This window comes from Cydia pomonella, chromosome 26 (assembly GCF_033807575.1).
Source record: "Cydia pomonella isolate Wapato2018A chromosome 26, ilCydPomo1, whole genome shotgun sequence".
NCBI classification, from domain to species: Eukaryota; Metazoa; Arthropoda; class Insecta; order Lepidoptera; family Tortricidae; genus Cydia; species Cydia pomonella.
In genome coordinates, this window is record NC_084728.1 from 3874322 (window position 1) to 3894555 (window position 20234).

Consider the following 20234-nt stretch of genomic DNA (forward strand, 5'->3'; position numbering starts at 1 on the left):
CTCAAGTATGATTGTGACAGTATTGAATGCAAATAATAAATATGTTATCGGATGTCCTGTATCGATAGCTTCAGACTTAAGTGGCGTGGACCTTTAGATGTCCGTTACGTTCTTAGTAGAATATAAAAGTCATACGTTTGTCTAAATACTATGTTTGAGATGATCCTCTAATCAGTCTCTCTTTGCGTAGTATGAAATTTAGTTTCTTTTTCATAAAAAAAAATGAGTTTAAAAGAATAGCTACAGCCGAAATAACCGAATTTTACCGAATTCAGAACTTCCTCTTTCTTTAAATTGATTGTTCGGTTAAAATATTTGATAATGGAAGATAATACAGCATATTATATGAAAACCATATGTACTTTCTATGGAAAAACAAAAGTATAAAGACAATGCAGCAATTTTACAACTTTAGTAATAATAATAACACATGATTATCGCAATAAAAAAATATCACTACACATGCAAATAATTATTTAAGGAAAAATATTAATTAGGTTTAAATTCAGTAAATAATTTATTTCAAATTCCCTAACCAGTAACCACATTCTGAAGACTGATGTTAAGTACAAATTTTACATATTGTGTGCCAGTTAAATGCTTTACTAATTAAATCGCCGTAAAATAAATGCTGCAAATGACACACAAACATGAATCACAAGTAAAACAAACATTTTCGTACGTTTCCGCTTAAAATTGCCAAGAAATTATTCAGAAAGAAGTCACAATGCAATTCGTGTACAAGTAAAATCCACTGTGCAAATACAATGTAATTGTGTGCGAGTTTATTACAGTCCTTTTTGTTAGGTTTAACAAAGATCTTCCTATATTGTTATGCAGTATATGTAACGTTAACAAACAAGTTATGAGACTTACGACGTTTTGCCTAAGAAAGTGTAACTGCCAAAAGACATCACTTTACTAATTTAAAGTATAAATCTCCCGTAAGACTCAATCATGTTAAAATTATATAAAACTGGTCAATTTTTACACATTTTGATCCGTTTCGAGAATCGTCTACAGGAGTAACACCTGCAGCGAATGCCCTTCGTATTATAATATTTCTTATATAACTTAAACATTTATTTATTAAGCATCAAAATTATTCTTCTTTTCTGGGATACTTTTTTCGCGCGCAAGTTTATAACTTACCGTCAAACTGAATAAACATTATAAGATGGCGTTGGCGTTTCCACTATCTACCATCAACGTCGTGCCACAAGATTCTAACAGATGGCGTTAGCATTCCCTACATCGCGCTTACGGAGTTCCGAGTGTCGGAGTGCCAGTTACTATAAATACAAGTACTCAAAGAACTCTCAGTGGACTTCGACCCCGGCATAACACTCGCCTGGAGAGAATACTCTCTATTACGCCTCCATACATTCCACAAGATCCTTCTATTTCAGAATAAAGAATCATCGTTCGTTAATAAGTACAAAGTGCAAGAATTTTTTTAAATACTTTCAAGAAATATTTGGCAATAGTTCTAGTCTAGACAGTTCAATAGAAATTACAGAATGAAGTAAACATATGTGTTTGTGTGGACTTTGTACTCAGATACCGCGTTATTTGTCACGAGTTGAGATTGTTATCACATATCAGTTTATCTATTTCTGTAAAATTCCGAAAATGACACAAGACGTTTAGAATTGAGAAAGTGAAAGGTCCGGGCCTGTTTTATTTGAGCTAATTTAGCACCATCTTATTCTATTTCTATGGGTCTTAAAAAATACCGGCTACCGTTCTAATTGTAATGGTTAATTTCAATATGGTCAATTCTATTTAACGTTCGGCCAACACTGATAGCCAACAGTAGGCCTATCACAAGAGTGCCGCGACCCGCGACAGTATCTCGCCCGCGAGATAGACTGTCCGTCTTTTTCTGACTGTGTTAATCAGAGAGTGTTAAGTAGTCTATCTCGCGGGCGAGATACTGTCGTGACTCGTGACGCTCCTGTGCTAGGCCTACTGTTGGCTATCAGTGTTGGCCGAACGTTAAATAGAATTGACCATATTGAAAATAACCATTACAATTTGAACCGTAAACCGTAACGGACAATTACAATCTACGGTTCAATTTGTAATGGTTAATTTTCAATATGGTCAATTCTATTTAACGTTCGGCCAACATTGCTATCAAATTAGTTGCATTGGAACCCTACTACTGTAGTCAAACAGGATATTGTGTTGTGTCATGAGTATATAGATTTAATATACCTAATGTCTCATTTGTCATCTCCGTTCACGAAAGTTAAAACATTCGTGATTAGATTACGCATGCCCAGAATACATCTACATCTGTATAGGGCTAAGATAGTCGGCTCTTTATCATTTGTCACCATGCCTGTCACGTTCTAACAAGTATGTAAGTGCGAAAGTGACGGGCATAGTGACAGGCGATAAAAATGGAACCATGCTGCCACTGCTGTAGGGCTAAGATGGTCGGCTCTTTATCATTTGTCACCATGCCTGTCACGTTCTAACAAGTATGTAAGTGCGAAAGTGACGGGCATAGTGACAAGCGATAAAAATGGAACCATCCTGCCACTGCAGACCTAGTTTGGACTTTGAACGTTTTATCGTTGACAGCTGTCATTTAAGTTTTTTATACACTTGAGTAGACATTATATTAGCGTTCATACCTATTTTTGAATTTCATTCTCACGGAGAAATAATCTCTTTAAAATAAATTATAGGTACGTTATTCACCATCAAGGGATATTTACGTACATCCGTTTTGATTGCAATAGCCTGTTTAGTTAACTTTTCATCACACTTGCTGGAAAAAGATCTCATTTCATGTAGGTATGTATACACTTACTTATGGATATATGGATTGTAAAAAAAAGCTTTAAATATGGAATTATGGATTGTGAAAATAAGCTTTAACTCCCGAGGGAGTTATAACTTTTTTTAAATTTTACCATTACTCAATATTTTATTGCGAATTCACAAAGTGGTTGTACAGGTGGTAAACTTATAACTCTTATAAGTTAGGTCTTTGTTCTGTTGGGCACAGCAATATTATTATTTACAATTCCAACCGACAACAACATTTCCAATTCGTATACCAATAATTCATACGAACCAAATAGGTATAAATGAGTTTTAATTTTTATTGTTTAAGTTAAAAAATATTTAATTTGATTTAATTTGATGAAAATATTCAAATTACGCTAATAAAATACGCTATGAAAATTTTCAATCGTGGCTGAATGCCGGATAGGTCTGTGCCTGTCAAAGAATGACATTATGGCGGACGAATATTTGAAATGTCACCGTATTTAAGAAAGTACGTTGCACAATGTACTATTAATAAACGTCAGCGTCACGCAAATGACAAGTCATACTCATGGCCTTAGCCAAACAAACGCATAACACATACATACAATACATAATTACATATGTGACGGTCCACGGGTAAAGGTACCTTATGACCGTGGCGCTTACAATGCGTAGCACCCATTGACATATATCTAAGGACGAGCCTTACGGGCACTAAAAATGGTGGCCATTCTCATTTAAGACCGCGGACCAGAGGGCCTACCGCGAACCACGTTCGACGTGTTGCCTCTCTGTCGCACTTGTAAATTCGTACGTAAGCGTGACAGGGAGGCAACACGTCGAACGTGGTTCGCGGTAGGCCCTCTGGAGCATATTTCGTCAGTCATCGCCTCCCGACTGATACTTTGTCAGATGATAGTTGAGATGCTGTTTTAAACTAAAAAAACCGTCAGCCGGTTCTATCGCGGTGGAATGACCGACAGCTGTAAAATGAACATGTAAGAAATATGCGCCGTACCACTTTATTTGCCGCAAAGTATACGTAATGTGTAAATTGCGTAATCTGTTGATGGCTTTTCAGGCGTTTACGCCTAATGAAATGCTACATGCAAAGTTTCATGATTTGTTATTGCTATCATTAAAAGTTTAGCGCTTATTTTTTACATGTTCATGCGACCAGCTGATGTTCTTACCACCGCGTTATAATTATAACTGGCTGACGATTTTTGAAATTAACAACAGCATCTGAACTATCATTTGACCAAGTATCAAACGGGAGGCGATGGCAATTTTTTTTAAGTGTTTCGGTTGCTGCCATTCCTCAACCCACCAACGGAGCGGCAGCTGACATCGTTCATCATACCTAGCCGTTAACCACTACACGAGTTTTCAGCCGGGAGGCGATTGGTCATGGAAACTTCCTGGCTCACGGTCTATTGCCCGTGAGGCCCGTCCTCAGATGTATATGTCAATGGCAGCACCAACATTAATATTGCAGTTGCAGCGTCGTTAATAACAACGTAAGCGACAACCGCCATTACGTACTCTACACATATAAGTACGAACATACATAATACAATGATTGCTTCGTAATGACTCCATTCTCGTGCCCTATAGGGCAAGCCCATATACTTAAGTAGTTTGCGGACAATAATCACTTAAGTAGAGTTAAGGGTAAGATACCCTTATAAAACAGGTATGGCGGCATAGTGTGTATTTTATTGTATTTATTGTATACATGTACAGTACAGTGATGCATCAGGATACATGGTGTTATTTATAATTTCTTACGAATAGTACATGCTACCCTGTGAGGGCATTACAATGTCTTATTTCTATACTTATACCTAACGAACCTGTCCGTGTTTCGAACGATGGCGCCATAACCTTTGGCTCTATTGAACCTTATGCTCTATTAGGTGGCGCCACTTTTTGATATTAACAAATTTTACACATAACAGTGAAAGACTAAGGATCAAAGTCAAATAGCGTTCTAAAAGTTTTAATCATGTGTCGAAAGATGACAGTAAATTTACTGTGGCTACAAATGGGCTACAAAGTTTTCTTTGACAATCCACCTCTATTTCAAATTATCTTTGGCATTAGTGTAAGAGCGTTGTTTACTGCTTCGACATTAATTATATTTCCATTTGTTCCACAAATACCAACAAAATGTAGGGAAAGTGAGTACAGATTAAGGGGCTCCCCGTGGTTTTCATCGATTTTTGACTAGTTTTGAGCCGTTACTCCTACATTTGAACTATAGATAGAATTATAAGATAAATGGCCATCGGTTCTTCCATCTTTTATCTCCATTCTGGTCTGCCGGATTTTGAAAGAAATTAACGCTTATGTTTTTATATATTTTTTAAACAATGTCTAAAAAAAAATTCTTTTTTCGTTACTAGATTGCTGTGAAGGATTTTACATGTACGAATACTACACATTTGGGTTCGTCTTTGACGTCTCTAAAAACTGGTCGAGCTTTAATTTTAAACTAATTAACACAAAAGTTATGGCCAGTAAACCAGTTTTTGGGCCTAAAATTGTTCAACTTTGATGCCAAATATCTCAAAGACAGTGAACTTTGAAGTAAATATGGTATACCATATTGCTTACAGCCGTTACGAGTACTGTTAATATGATAAGCTACAAAAAACAGAAAACTAAGGGATTCAGATCGAAGGTCATTGGCGTTAGGGACCCCCTTAAGAAGACTTCTTCAAAAATATCTTCGAAGAAACTTCGCGGACTATACGCTCATCATGTGCAGACTTACCTTTAAACTGGCTATCAAGAAATGACAACTTAATTTAGCAAATTGATCGTGTCGTACGGAAGTCACGGGCAATCGATTGACAATTATCAGGATTTCCCGTAACATGTCAGGATTTTTGGGCTTTTGTCAGGATTACTGGGAAACTTGGCGGGTGTCTAGGTAGGTACAACCCCTACCATCCAGCGGAGCGGAGAAGATATTGTGGATTACATTTACGACCAATGCTATTGGTTGATTCTCGTCGCCTCTCATCTCCGGTAGTCACGATTTTTTATATGGGAGCGTGCACGACTGTCACGCAACCTAGTGTCCGCAAGTCTAGGGGAAAACGTCAATTCACTACATCTTATAAAACTACTCCAAAACTAAAAACTACTGAACGGATTTTCATACGACTTTCATCTATCAATAGAGTGATTCTTGAGGAAGGCTTAAATATATAGCTTGTTAAGGTTTTGTGTAAATTGTTTGAAATATAACGATGTTGTCGGAAAGAATCACGCTGGCTAGGATCTTTAATCGAAAACGCTGCCTAATCCGTTTGAGCTATAACAACACAATGTATGGTGGGGTTGTTTCTCATTCATAGGTCTACAAAAAAGTCCGCGATGTTAAATGTCTATCTTTTAAGGATAACTTACTATATCCATTCTTAACTTCTAGAAAAAGATCACGTAATATGTGGCATTTGCAAAGCTACTTACATGGATACATTATTAACAATTATCAAAATAAATACGTTAGTTATATTAAGCATTTCATACAGATTACAATGGTCCCTTACACCATACAATTTAAATGTATATTTCAAGAGTAATCGTAAATCAAAGTTTCATTTCGAGCCATATAATTGTACGAAATGTTAAAGACGCTATCCGCAGTTAGTTCAAATTTTTACCACCTTATGCGCTGGGATCGCTTTACTTACCCCCACCATGCACTTCGCACGGTCCAAATACGAGCGTCCTCGTACGCGAACGTGAAAGTAACGCGCGTGTAAGCTTATAGCGCTGAAAAGACCGTAAAGTATGCGCAGAAACATACACTAGTCTGAAAAATGACACACAAGAAGAGTATACTAAACTGATATACTGTTAAATAAACAAGTGTTGTTAGTGTTATTGTTATCAATAGAAGCGTAGCCTTGTTTGTTTTTTATGCTGTTTTTATGGTCCACTCTGTTATCAAGTCACGTATACGTAGAAATAGCTTAACACGTTTAACCCTTATTGCAACGGTATAAGTCCTAACAATGGTCTGTTTAGTGTTGTAAATAAGCGTACAGTAATTGTTTGTGGTATTGAGTCAGCTGACTTTGATATCATGCTATTCTTTTTCTGAATTACGAGTAGGTTGGGTTCAGACTAGGGTTTTATGCGCACCTATAAGTTTGTTTTTGGCGTGTCGACCAAATATAACTAAATACAGCGCGTGTGTACGCGTGTAATGCGGAAACGACGCTGATTTGAAACCGCTCTAAGGGCGCGTTGAGCTAAATTTCACGTACCCACGGGAGCAGGGGAGTGTCGAGCGAAATCTCAACAAATCTCACATGGGAATGACGGGGGGACAAGCCAAATTCAAAAAATCTGAGACTTAAATAATATGTGACATTATCGATGAAAAGGGACCTTACTGTCGGTGGCGCTTACGCCATTATCAACGATGCTGCCATATTATAAACAACACCGCGCTACGCAGATCGGCGTTAGCGCCATCGACAATATGGTCCCTTTTCATAGATAATGTCACATATGGGTACTCTGCAATTAAATACAGGTTGACGTATAACCTAAAAGTTTTACGATAGTTGTTTTCATCGAAATATTAATAATTAACATATATTTTAACTAGTAATTGATATAAATAAAATACTTGAGTATATATACTGTTGATAAAATCATAGTTGTCCACAAAAAGTGCGAAATTACGAAGAAGTGAAGGTAAATTGGTTTTCATCACACTTGCTCGAATAAGATCTTATTTCAAGCAGGTGTACTGAAGGACAAAGGCCTATATTGTTCCCGCGGGAGTTAAGGATTGTGAAACAAAAAGCTACAACTCCCTAGGGAGTTAAAACTTTTTATTTTAATTAATTCACGAATTCGTAGAAACCACGTAGTGTAAATGAGTTTTACTTTAAAAATACAGCCGTTAATCATTTAATATGTTTGTTTATGTTTAAAAATATTTAATTTGATTAATTTAATAGCAGTTTAAATTATTTTTACAGTACATATGGTGCTACTTTACCGCACTAGTGCGAAAATTAGCATATTACGTTACTGTGTCGAACACTTAAAGGGCCATATGTACTGTAAAACGTTGTACGATACATGTGCGAATAGGTAATTCGTAACTCGTGTCGATTTACAACACTCCCCTCGGTCGTGTTTTAATTTATCGCCACTAATTTCGAATTTCCTATTTTTCGCACTTGTATCGTAATGTACTATTACATAATTTTCAATCGTGGCTGAATGCCGAATAGGTCTGTGCCTTCGATAACTAACCTATCAAAGAAAGACAATATGGCAGACGAATGTTTGAAATGTCACCATATTTAAGAATTATTTCGCTTAAAATTTAGTTTTTTCTTCGCAAGTGTGATGAAAAACATTGTGTGTAACTCCGAGGATAAGAATATTGCAACCTCGGGTCTTTACCACCCTCGCTTCCAAATTTTCACTTACCCCCCTCGTTGCACAATGTACTATTGTTAACATTATTTGCAATACCTAAGTCAGCTAAATAGCATGTTCCATGCATGTTGGCGTGCATGTGACTCAATGCACATGATAAGACTGCAATTGCAACGCGAGAATTAGGTCGCTGTGACGCATGTGCAATAAACTTAAACAGAATGGCAGATTTAATGTAAAGCAAACATTTGATAAAAGGCTATTTACTTCTGAAATATGTCTGTCTCCTGCAAGAGATTCTGTTGTAAACACAGATAAATGTCCATAAATTCAAACCCAGATGTTCTTAACTTTACTACCGGGTATGGTTCCCTTGCTTCAGGTTTTCCCCTGACATGTCAGGATTTTTGGTCCTTTCTCAGGATTGCGGTGACTTGGTGAGTGCGACCCTTGACCAACCAACCAATAATGATGATGGTGATGGCTTGGTTGCGGTGACTTGGTCAGTGCGCGTTTTTCAATAAAATTACAACAAGATTTTTGCAATGCAATGCCTTCTCAGCTGCACTGTATATTTGGCAGCCTACATAATCACATTTACCAATCTATCACGAATACAATGACGACATTTCCGCACACGTTTTCAGAAGATATTAAAAGTTTTGTTTGTCTAAATACCGCCTTAGATGTGTTGTTGAAATATATATACTATCTACCTACAGTTAAATTCACCAAAACAATACCATTTTCCATGTATGTATATGGGTGTGCATGTGACACAGAATACACAAATGATAACACTGCTAGCACTGCAACGCATGAATTAGGTCGCTGTGACGCATGGTCGTGCAAAACTGCAAACACTTCGAGTTGGCCGTTGCATAATGACGTCACAGTACTAAGCGGGCCTGGTTTGCCGTGTATTGCGGGGGGAAGGTAACGGCCAACTTAAAGCAAACGGCTAGTATTCTCGCCCGGGCCTAATCAGTAATCAAGTGATCAAACCCAGGGACCTGCTCAATGCGGGAGATTAGAATAAAGATGTGATGGATGTGCCACTAATACCATCACATCATCATCATCATCTTGTACCATACGTATTCTGGCAAATAAAGAAATTCTATTCTATTCTATTCTATAATAGAGATCCCGTTTAAAACCCCTTAATGTGACGGAGCATGGCCCGATATGCTCTTTGCCGGTTTTTATTTTCTATCGAACCGCTTTAACCTTTTTAAGTTTTGGTTGGACTCCGCTCTTGCAAATATTTTCTAGTTTTTGAGTGAATTTTGCTTTAAATAAAATGAAATATAAAAATACAATTGTGCGCTAGCCCCATCTTACGTGTTCGTTATATAATAAAAATTGTCTGTCTAAAGTTTAATTGTTTACGCTTTTGACGTCTTTTTTAGACAATTCACACTTATTTCTGAACAAGCTCTAAATGCTTTGTTTACGCTATCAATCTACGATACCTCGGATTAGGGTTGTCGTATGAAAAAACGAAATATCCTGACAAGAGTCCGGACATCACCCTAACAATCCTGATATTTTTCCAATGCCTATTAAATGCCTTATACCAAAACATTTCAAAGCCCACTAACAACTTTAACTCGCCGCAATATTCTTATTCTAATGCATAACCTTCCCTTATCTCTGTCCACTACAAACTTTCATCATACTTGTAGTTAAATTTTGAACATGTTGTGAGCTGCTACAAAGCTTAGAAGTTTAATTAAATATATATGTACCTATATTTTTAAATCGTGCGTATACATGTTACTAGAAGTGGACATTGTTTTCAACGCGTGACACATCATTTGGTAGGTCTTTAAAAATAAGGTTAAGGTTTCTAAGAACATTTTTTGATGAAGTGAATATTTATTTAAATAATCAGTTCGAAAGTGGTATTGTAGTAGGATGAAGTTTCTAAAAAATCCTGACTCTCGCCAAGTCCCCGCAATCCTGATAAATGACCGAAAATCCTGATATGTCAGGGGAAATCCTGACGTATGCCAACCCTTACGATATCTTACGATAAAGGAAGGAACATTGTTCGATGCACAAATAAATATTACATAATCATGGTCAACTTTATGTCGTCTTTATCATGTGTATAAAACATTTGTCACGCTTTGACAAGCAGGTACGTATGTGTGAGAATGACGTATGTCACGTGTGCTTTCATTTAGTAAATCTCAATTTTCAAGTATTTGTTACACACTTATCGTGATTTTTTTTAGATTAAAAATCAATGCCAAATTTTATTATCTCAAGGTTTTAAATGATAACGTTTACGTTACGTAATCGATTTCAGTTAAGTATAATCTCAAGATTTCCATGAAACAACTGTTCTTGTCTTATCTAAAATAAATTTTGATGTGTTGTGTTTAGAATATTCGCAATATTTATTCTGCTTAAAGGAAAAGTGGAAAAATTCACTGTCACGAACTCGCGACTTGGAAACACTGGTTCATCGCTCTGCCAACTGAGCTATACCGAGACTAGGGAATGCAAAAACCGGAGGTTTTTCAAAACCGGTTTTTTCTTCGGTTTTACCACAAAAAAAACCGAAACCGGTTAAAACCGGTTTCGGTTTTTAGAATCAACAATTCTTAAATTCATCGCCATGGAATAAAGAAAAGACTGCTTCACGTGTAAAAACGAATGCTAGTATAGTACGAGGGTTGCTACTTATATATCCGGAAACAAAAAAACAAACGTACACGGCTCAAAATGGTTTTATTGTTTTTCAAAGTATTCCCCTTGATGATCTATCTATGCACTTTTGCATTCGTGTGAACCAATTTTTGAAGCACTTCTACCACTCCGCCTGAGGTACCTCCATAACGTGTTGTTTGAATGCGTCGACAGCATCTTCAGCGGTCGAAAATCGTTGACCGCGTAATTTATTTTTTATATTGGGAAATAAATAAAAATCATTGGGTGCCAAGTCAGGGCTGTACGGCGGATGACCCGTTAATTCCACATTTTGACCTTCCAAAAATAGAGTTGTTTCGCGTGACGTATGACTGCTGGCATTGTCATGATGAAGAATGATTCTTCGTCGCTGGTTAGTTTTACGAATTTGTTCAAATACTTCCGGTAAGCAAATGGTCGTGTACCAATCTGAATTAACCGTTTTACGGTTTTCTAGTGGCACTGTAGCTGCATGGCCATTAATACCGAAGAAGCAGGCCACCATTTGTTTCAATGTACTTTTTGCACGAGTAACTTTCGTAGGGTTCGGCTCATTTTGAAACACCCATACCGTTGATTGTTGCTTCGTTTTGGGATCGCATGCAGATCCAGGATTCGTCACCTGTATAGATGTTATAAACGGCCTTTGAGTCACCACGGTTATATTTTTTTAACATTTTATTGCACCATTCAACGCGAGAATCTTTTTGCTCCTTAGTTAAGTTGTGCGGTATCCAACGCGAACAATTTTTTTTTACAGCTAAATGATCATGTAATATGCTCCCGTGCCTCATTCAAGGCTGCTGTGACAAAATTGTACAAAATAAAACAATAAGAAGTAGGATTCGTTGTAAATGCATATAGATTTTGTAGCGGAAATAGTTAAATTAGAGTTTGCATGTTGCTAGGTTTACATTCTGATACCACTTATGTTCTCAGTGAGATATGTTTAAGGAATCATCATAATCTATACTGTACTAGTTCCGTATACACTGCCTATATTGTTCTTGACTTGTATGCTTCTGTTTTATCTCCTTGTAATAAAATAATAATAATAATAATGCTAGTCATAGAAATACCCAGAGTCGACTCTATCTCGCGGTACGTAACATGTCGGTCGTCCATTATAAGTTTTCGCACAGCCTCAATATTTTGTGGTACAACGACCGATTTCGGGCGACCTGCCTTAACTTCGTCCGTAAGCATACTACGTCCACGATTGAACTCACTAAACCAGTGATACACAGTAGTTTTAGATGGAGCTTCATCAAAAGTTGAAGTTAGTTGATCTATGCACTGTTGTTGCGTTAAACCACGCCGAAAATCATAATAAATCATAGCACGAATATTTTCACGAGTGAGTTCCATTCTTGCAGCGAGATGACATTTAAAACCCGTCAAAAACAAAACACTAGCGTTAATAAGAAAGAAAAAATATACCGGCCAGTACTTAAACAAGTTCAAATTTTACCATGGAGGTCAAATATACTATTTAAGAAGATTGTAATCCCGGTTTCCGGATATATAAATAGCAGCCCTCGTATATACACGATTTTATCACGAAATTAAAGACAGAATATCTGACTATTTTATTGTATTGTATGGGAATTGTCAAATGACTTAATGTTATTTGTAACTAGGAATAGGAACAAACCAATTATATAAAATTATTTTTTTGGTTTGTTGATCAAACTAACACAACACCACATTATTTGATTTGATGTCGATTCAACCGGTTTAGGACCGATTTACACCCTTATAATGAATAAAACATGCAACTTAGTTAAATAAAAAAAAAACCGAATAAAACCGAAACCGGTTTTTTCAAATTCTAAAAACCCGGTTTTGGGTTTCCGTAAAAAAACCGGTTTTAACCGGTTTTTTCGGTTTCGGTTAAAACCGGTTTGCATTCCCTAACCGAGACTTACCCGGTGACAGAGAATTTTTCCACCATAACCTTAATATGCGACTTATCGACATCTAAGTCATCTATAGTAAAAGCACTACATAATAATAATAATAATAATAAGCCCCCAGGGCAGCTTGTGGCGAGCTGAATGGGAAGTGACGTCCCTTGGGTCCCATACCCCCGAGAGTCGGTCAGGCCCCTCTCTCCGGCTTGCCTTCATTGGCCGGCTGGAGTGAACACTGAGCAGGGGCCGCAGGACTCTCACCTCTGGCTTGCCTTTACCGGCCGTCCAGAGTGGGGTGTCAGAGCTATATGCTCGCAGGGTGGAAGTGAAATATGCATAAGACGCGAGTTGGCACAGTGGCTGCTGACAGCCACTGGGTAGAAAGCGGCGCACACCTCTCCACACCCTGAGCCGCTCACGCAATGTTGTCCCCTTGTTGCTCCGTGCGAGCGGCCGTTTTCGGGGACCCATATTGTGAGTTGGCGAGTCACCACCTGCCCATTTTGTCGTGTTTTTTAAAAACATATGATCACGGCAGGTGCCATAGTATCCTCCATAGTCCGGTTACCAGTCCACTTGCATCTCAACCCAATAGCCCGGTTTATTTTTGTACCCTTTTTTTACAATAGTCCTACACTAACTGAGGCTTGTCCTTGGGTGCACTGCTATAGTGTGAACAGGGATAATCGTCGGTTGGTGTCACGTTACATTTAGAGTAAATTGTCTTATTATAAGGGGCCTCTACGTGTTGGCTTCGGCCCCACGCACGCCTTCTAAATGTCCGGGACCCCATGGTCCCGAGAATTTGTAAAAGACAGACATAATAATAATAATATTCTTTATTGTGCACAACGAAAACATGATTAAATACAGTAATTAACAAAAAAAAACTAAGCAACAACAGGCACATACACACAGAGACGGTGAATTTTTCCACTTTTCCTCTGTTTCTAAAGGTGGTATTCCATCTGTCTAATATCTTGGTCCAATGTGCCTTGCGTCTCACTCTCTCCTTAAGCAAAATGTGAGACGCAAATACACATCGGACCAAAATATTGGACAGATGGAATACCACCCTAGGCATTGTGGTTTCGTTTTCAGACGTTTCAGCTTAATACAAAATTAATTTAATATTTATTCTATCTATCAATCTTTGTCAATAATTCATTAATCATTACGTTATTTCAAAATTGGATAAGGTGTAGTAGGGCAAATTCAATTTGGCAGTAGAAATTTACGTCGAAGTCACAAGTTTGTTCGAGTGATCGATCATCGAACTTTCGCGTCACGTCACGTCTACATTAATCAGATGTGCCTCGTTTACATAAAAAATTGGCTTGCACGTGATGATTATCATGAATTTAAAACTTTCATTAAAACTGTGTGGTTAAGTATAAGTTATGAAAGGTTTTGGGAAAAATTTCATGACAATAATTAATAAACTGCTGCAATTTGAAAGTTTGATTTCTGAAATGTTTATCGTGCAATAAAGTTTAAATAAAAAAGTCCATGACCATATTTAACGGATCCGTAATATCCGAAATATCCGGATCCTATGAGTCGTTGGATCCGGATCTTAAATTTGACGGATATCCGGATATTTCGGACATCCGGATCTCAAACCCTAATTGCAGTCAAAACAGATATGCTTACTCGTGCAAGAACATAATCAATAAAATATCAATTAAAAAATTAAATAATGACAGTACTCTAGCTAGAGGATCATCAACATCTATACATCGTTCATTAACACTAACATTTATTCTAATAAATCTCTTAAACAATCTATATTGACTAACTAAACTAAAATATAATATTACAAAATTAAAACTAAAATTAAACCTAGAAATAAAATAAAATCATCTACTATAAAATATACTTACCTACAAAAAAAAAAAGGAAACAATTTTAAAGAGAATACCCCTTGTAACAGGTCTGTTTGCGGCATGGACCCCATGATACTGGCGGCATTACCTCTCTGTATGGCAATGGAAATACATCGTTCATAAATTCACTAACAGAATACAATGGTCTATCCAATAAAAAAATCTCTTAGTAACCGATATCGTATCGAAATATCAATAATAATCACATTATGTTCGGAATCGTGACCAATCAACACGAAATTGAAGGAATGCGTGGAAACTTCCCTTCAGCAAAACATAATATATAATTATCTCGCACTCATGTCGCAGCCAACTGGTTAAATTAGCCAGCTAATTATTTGGCTGAAGAACCAGCCAAGTCATTGATTGCAACGTTTAACCATATGGCTGAACGTCGTGTAGTCATTTAGTTAACTAGGACTTTGATGAATTTTATATTTGGTTATAGGTTAGAATTTTATTGTTTTTTTTCATTTCTTTAAGAGAAACCAGTTTAAATTTTAATCACTTGACTTTTTTATTGACTTTCAATACGCCATGTTAAACGTTGGGTAATTTTCTATCGGCCTAGGCGACCAATTAGCTAGCTAACTAAACCAGTAGGGCTAAGATGGTCGGCTCTTTATCATTTGTCACCATGGCTGTCACGTTCTAACAAGTATGTAAGCGCGAAAGTGACGAGTATAGTGACAAGTAATAAAAATGGAACCATGCTGCCACCGCAGATAGCTCCGACATATATACCTATTGTTAATGACAGGGTAAGTACTTATTTTATGTAAAATATGATCATTATGCCATCATAAATATGTAATGACAGTACTGCGGAAATAATCACACAACACAATAGCTGGATAAGAATAAATTTACAACCTATATTTTCTACTTGTAGGTAACGCACGTGTAAAATCCTGTTGTCCTGTTTTTTAAAAAAAAAATTTAAGTAAGCATCTCGAATTTCGCCAAACCCGGACAAAGTTTCAAAAAAACCCGAACATTTGGCGTCAATCGCATTTTTCCCCGGACGAGTCCGAAAATAATATTTTTTAAAAACAAGACCTTTAATTTTACATGTAGTTTTAATGTGCTTCCTTACATGAAAAGTGTCCGGGTTTTCCCCGGACGGCCTCCAAACTAGGACAAATCCGGGAAAACCCGGACGGATGGCAGCCCTACTTTTGACAAGTAATACAAAATATTAGGAATTTCATTGGAACAAATATTGTCACCCTATACATGAGAATAAAAGCGCCCTCTTGACAATGAGCATAATTATATTTCTGGTTGGCCTTATGTGTTATTGTTTGTACAGTTCTATGACCTCATACTCACATACGTAAGTTTTCCAATGAATTCAGTAACAATAATGAATGAAGGAAAATGCTGATAGGGAAAACAAGTGTCTTGCCAAAGGCAGTAATTATCAAGCAAATTATTAATTTCACAACTGTTAAGTAAATTAATAGGTAATTTATGGTTTTTCTTTGTTTTTATATAATACGTCGGTGGCAAACAAGCATATGTCCCGCCTGATGGTAAGCAGTCTCCGTAGCCTATAGACGCCTGAAACTCCAGAGGAGTTGCATGCCTGTTGCCGACCTTAACACTCCGCCCCTCGTTCAGCTCTGGCAACCTTACTCACCGGCAGGAACATAACACTATGAGTAGGGTCTAGTGTTATTTGGCTGCGGTTTTCTGTAAGGTGGAGGTACTTCCCCAGTTGGGCTCTGCTCTAGATCTGGAACGACATACGCTGTGCTGTGCCCTATCACACAAAGTGAGATGACATACACAGTGCCCATATCTCTCTTACCCCAGATGCCGAGGCATTGTTTTAGACAGCCTAAAGAAAAATTAAGAATACATTACTTGCATTCCTTAATATTATAGAGTTCAGAACAAAGTGGGTGAGTGTCACTATAGACGTCATATTTTCATAGAAACTTGACATTAATGATGACATACCAACACTTTATCATTGCAAATGCCATGTAGAAATGAATTGACAAAAACGGGACGGGATACAATACGGGACGTGACACTTAAAACGGTGAAAGCCCCGTATATACGGGAAGTATCGCAACCCTACTAATCAACAACCGAGAAAGTTCTTTTCTCTGAGAACGTTACACTCTATATCTTTGAGTTATAAAGCTAAACTTAGGTATGATTCAGATCAGACAAAACTAGGTCAAGGAGGCTTGGACATTTCAAGGCGTTTTGGCGTTGCTGGAGCCCCACTTCAGTAACTAAAGGATGGTAGGGTTCTGAGTTCTAACATGGAGTTGCTTGTTTTGAATATAATGGCTTCATAATGAAGTATCATAAAGTAGATATTAATGTTCTCGATATGTGACCAGAATGTGTGTAAGAACTCGGCATACCTATCTCGTGATACGATAGGAATACTCGGCAGGATGAAGATTAATGTTGATTGGAGGAAACGTTCGTTTGCCGGGTTAAACGTCGCATGAGCGTCGCGTCAACACAGCAGCCTGTGCGTTTTCTATTACAGTCAGACGAAGCTAAGTTGTTAGCGTTTTTGATAGCCCAGGTGCAAGTGCTATTTTTTACGTCAAACTTCTACTTGCGTCTTGCGTCAAAATCGCTGTCAAGTTACCTTGGTGTGACTCTAGTATGACCAAGGTGCGAGACGTGGGCGTCATTACGAAATTAACATGGAGCTGGGCGGGACATGTTGCCAGGCAGAGTGATGGCAGGTGGGTCAAAATGTTAACGGAATGGTGGCCGCTTTCAGACGAAAGGAGTGCCTGGCGTCCGTTGGCTCGTTGGATGGACGGCATTCGGAAGATTGCGGGTCACTTCTGGATGAGATTGGCTCAGGACCGGGACAAGTGGCGTACTGGAAGAGAGGCCTATGCTCAGCAGTGGGCGATAAAAGACTGATATGATGATGATGATGACTCTAGTATCTTCCTATATAACGAGACTGAAGATAAGGTATTTAATTGTACTTTTCAAAACTTATCAGATTATTTTTGATATAATATTAGTACCGTACCGGTGTCTGGTACATAATTACAAAGTATCTGAATGGCCCTGTTTCATTAGTCAGTAATAGGGTTTACAATCCGGATCCGAAATGTATGAAATTATCCGGATTTGGATCCTGATCAGCGGATCTTCCCATACATTTCAGATCCGCCGTGCAAACCCTAGTCAGTGAATATCGATTCATTTAGCCGTCGACTTATACGAGTAGGTGCAGGTAACCTTACCCTACTTTGGGGTCGATGAACTGACCACATTATCAAAGTAAAAGACGTTGGTATAGTCACGGCTAAAAATATCGATACGGACAAAGTGCCAAAAATATGTAAACACTACCTTAATGTATGGGCAATACGGTCGTATACATAGTTTTGGCACTTTGTCTGTATCGATATTTTCAGACGTGACTGTACAATGTAATTATAGACGCTGACGCTCAAAAGACGCTAGTGTGGAGTGGCCCTAGGGTAACCATATCTGATTTCTAGTGTTACGGGACAACTGCATTGAAAATACGGCATTCGTGGTATTTTTATCATTAAATGCCGTTAAATCATAATAAACTGTCCCGTATTTAAATTAAATTCGTTTCTGTAATACGGGACAACCCGTAAAATACGGGACATCTGGTCACACTAGGTTGCCCTTAAAATGAGAGCGTAAGTTCGATTATATGGGCTTTTTGCGCAAAATAGATCAAGTAGATTTTTTTTAGATTCTTTGTATTTTGCAATGGTTGTTACGCCGGTCATGTACATTTTTTTCCAAGAAAATGTTCAAATTTGTCGAGTCAGTCTAGTCAAAGGTCCCACTTTGTCGCTTACCTTAAGGACGATATTTGCTTGTATCTTTATACGAACAACCTGTCGAAGCCCGCGTCCTTATGGTAAGCGACAAAGTGGAAGTTTTTGCTTGGAAACGACACAAATACCCTTAGATGAAACCCAAGGAACAACAGTAGTACCCACACAATAGAGAGTTCCAACAAATAACCTCTTTCATCCTACCCCCAGATTCGCAACCGGATTGCCTTTATACTCCCCTTATATACTATAAGTCGTCCTTTTGGAGCAGACGACCTTTGATAGGTCGAGGTCAACCGTTTAAGGCCGGTACACACAGCTGGTGATGTAATGAGGGATGAGTTAATTGTAAATTGAATTAATTGTGACTGAAACCTGGATCTTTTGTCGAGGGCGCTTACGCCGTACTGCGTAGCGCAGCGTTGTATTTAAATAATAAATAAATAAATAAATATTATAGGACATTATTACACAAATTGACTAAGTCCCACAGTAAGCTCAATAAGGCTTGTGTTGAGGGTACTTAGACAACGATATATATAATATATAAATATTTATAAATATTTAAATACATAGAAAATACCCATGACTCAGGAACAAATATCCATGCTCATCACACGAATAAATGCCCTTACCAGGATTTGAACCCGGGACCATCGGCTTCATAGGCAGGGTCACTACCCACTAGGCCAGACTGGTCGTCACATAGGATATATTTATATAGGAGCATCGTTGATATCGGCGTACGCGCAGTCGATAATAAGATCCCTTTTAATAAGTAACGTCACAATTATACGAACGAACAAACAAATCAGTCAAGTATTTTTGATCACTTTAAGGCAGAAATCGTAATCGACTAATAATTAAACTAATAACTATAATAATTAACTTATAATTTATTTGACTGTTAATTAATTATTGATTAAAGCACTATATTTAAACTGTTTTTATTAGTATTAAACACTAACAAAATTTTGGTGGTAAGGTTAAAAATCCACCTTTTACCAGTGGTAACTACTGGAAAAATAGTCAAGTGGGATTTCTTTTTCCAGTAATTAACACTGGTACCAATTTGGTGGTAACTAGTGGTAATAACCCGCGCGACGTACATATATTTTATTCCCTTCTAATCTAACGTTCTGTCTTTACGCCCCTCTTTTAAGAACCTGTTTGTTCTACATGCGTTTGCACTATAATTGTTAATATTAATAGACAATCATCAATCCAGTTAGTACGAAATCGGTTTTTGATAGCTTGACGTTAATTTAGATTAATTCTAGCTCAAACCGGTAAATTAATATGATTTTAATTGCGGTTTTTAACGCTTTCAGTGCCGGATGCCCCGTTTCCAGTACAAAATGAACATACATACGTGTTCTTGGCAGTGAATGTGTTAAGGTCTGAACCCCTAGTGTAAATTTATTCGATAGCGTGACGTGACGTACGCGTTTGCGATAAGTCTCATTTTGTATAGGATGGGGTATCTATCCCCACACGTATGGGTTTGATGAAATTTTTTTTTAGAGTTTCAGTTCTAATAAGTATGGGGAACCCCCAAAATTTACTGTTTTTTGTGTTTGTGTGAAAGTCTTAATGCGGTTCACACAAATTTTTTGCCATTTGGCTACGAAACCCTAATAAATTTTGGGGGTTCCCCATACTTAGAACTGAAACTCAATTTTTTTTTTCATCTAACCCATACGTGTGGGGTA

General features: G+C 37.5%; 2 protein-coding genes across 2 annotated transcripts in view; one reads left to right on the forward strand and one right to left on the reverse strand.

The window, feature by feature from the left end:
- LOC133532015 (putative gamma-glutamylcyclotransferase CG2811) overlaps positions 1-8375 on the reverse strand; it is a 34688-nt gene extending 26313 nt beyond the window's left edge. The window contains exon 1 of the mRNA XM_061870500.1: positions 8260-8375. Coding sequence (XP_061726484.1) covers positions 8260-8292 — 33 coding nt within the window. The 5' untranslated portion in view covers positions 8293-8375. The remainder of the gene's footprint in view (positions 1-8259) is intronic.
- The window catches only part of LOC133532009 (pyruvate dehydrogenase (acetyl-transferring) kinase, mitochondrial), a 61907-nt gene that overhangs the window by 18439 nt on the left and 23234 nt on the right, over positions 1-20234 (forward strand). The gene's annotated exons all lie outside the window — the stretch shown is intronic.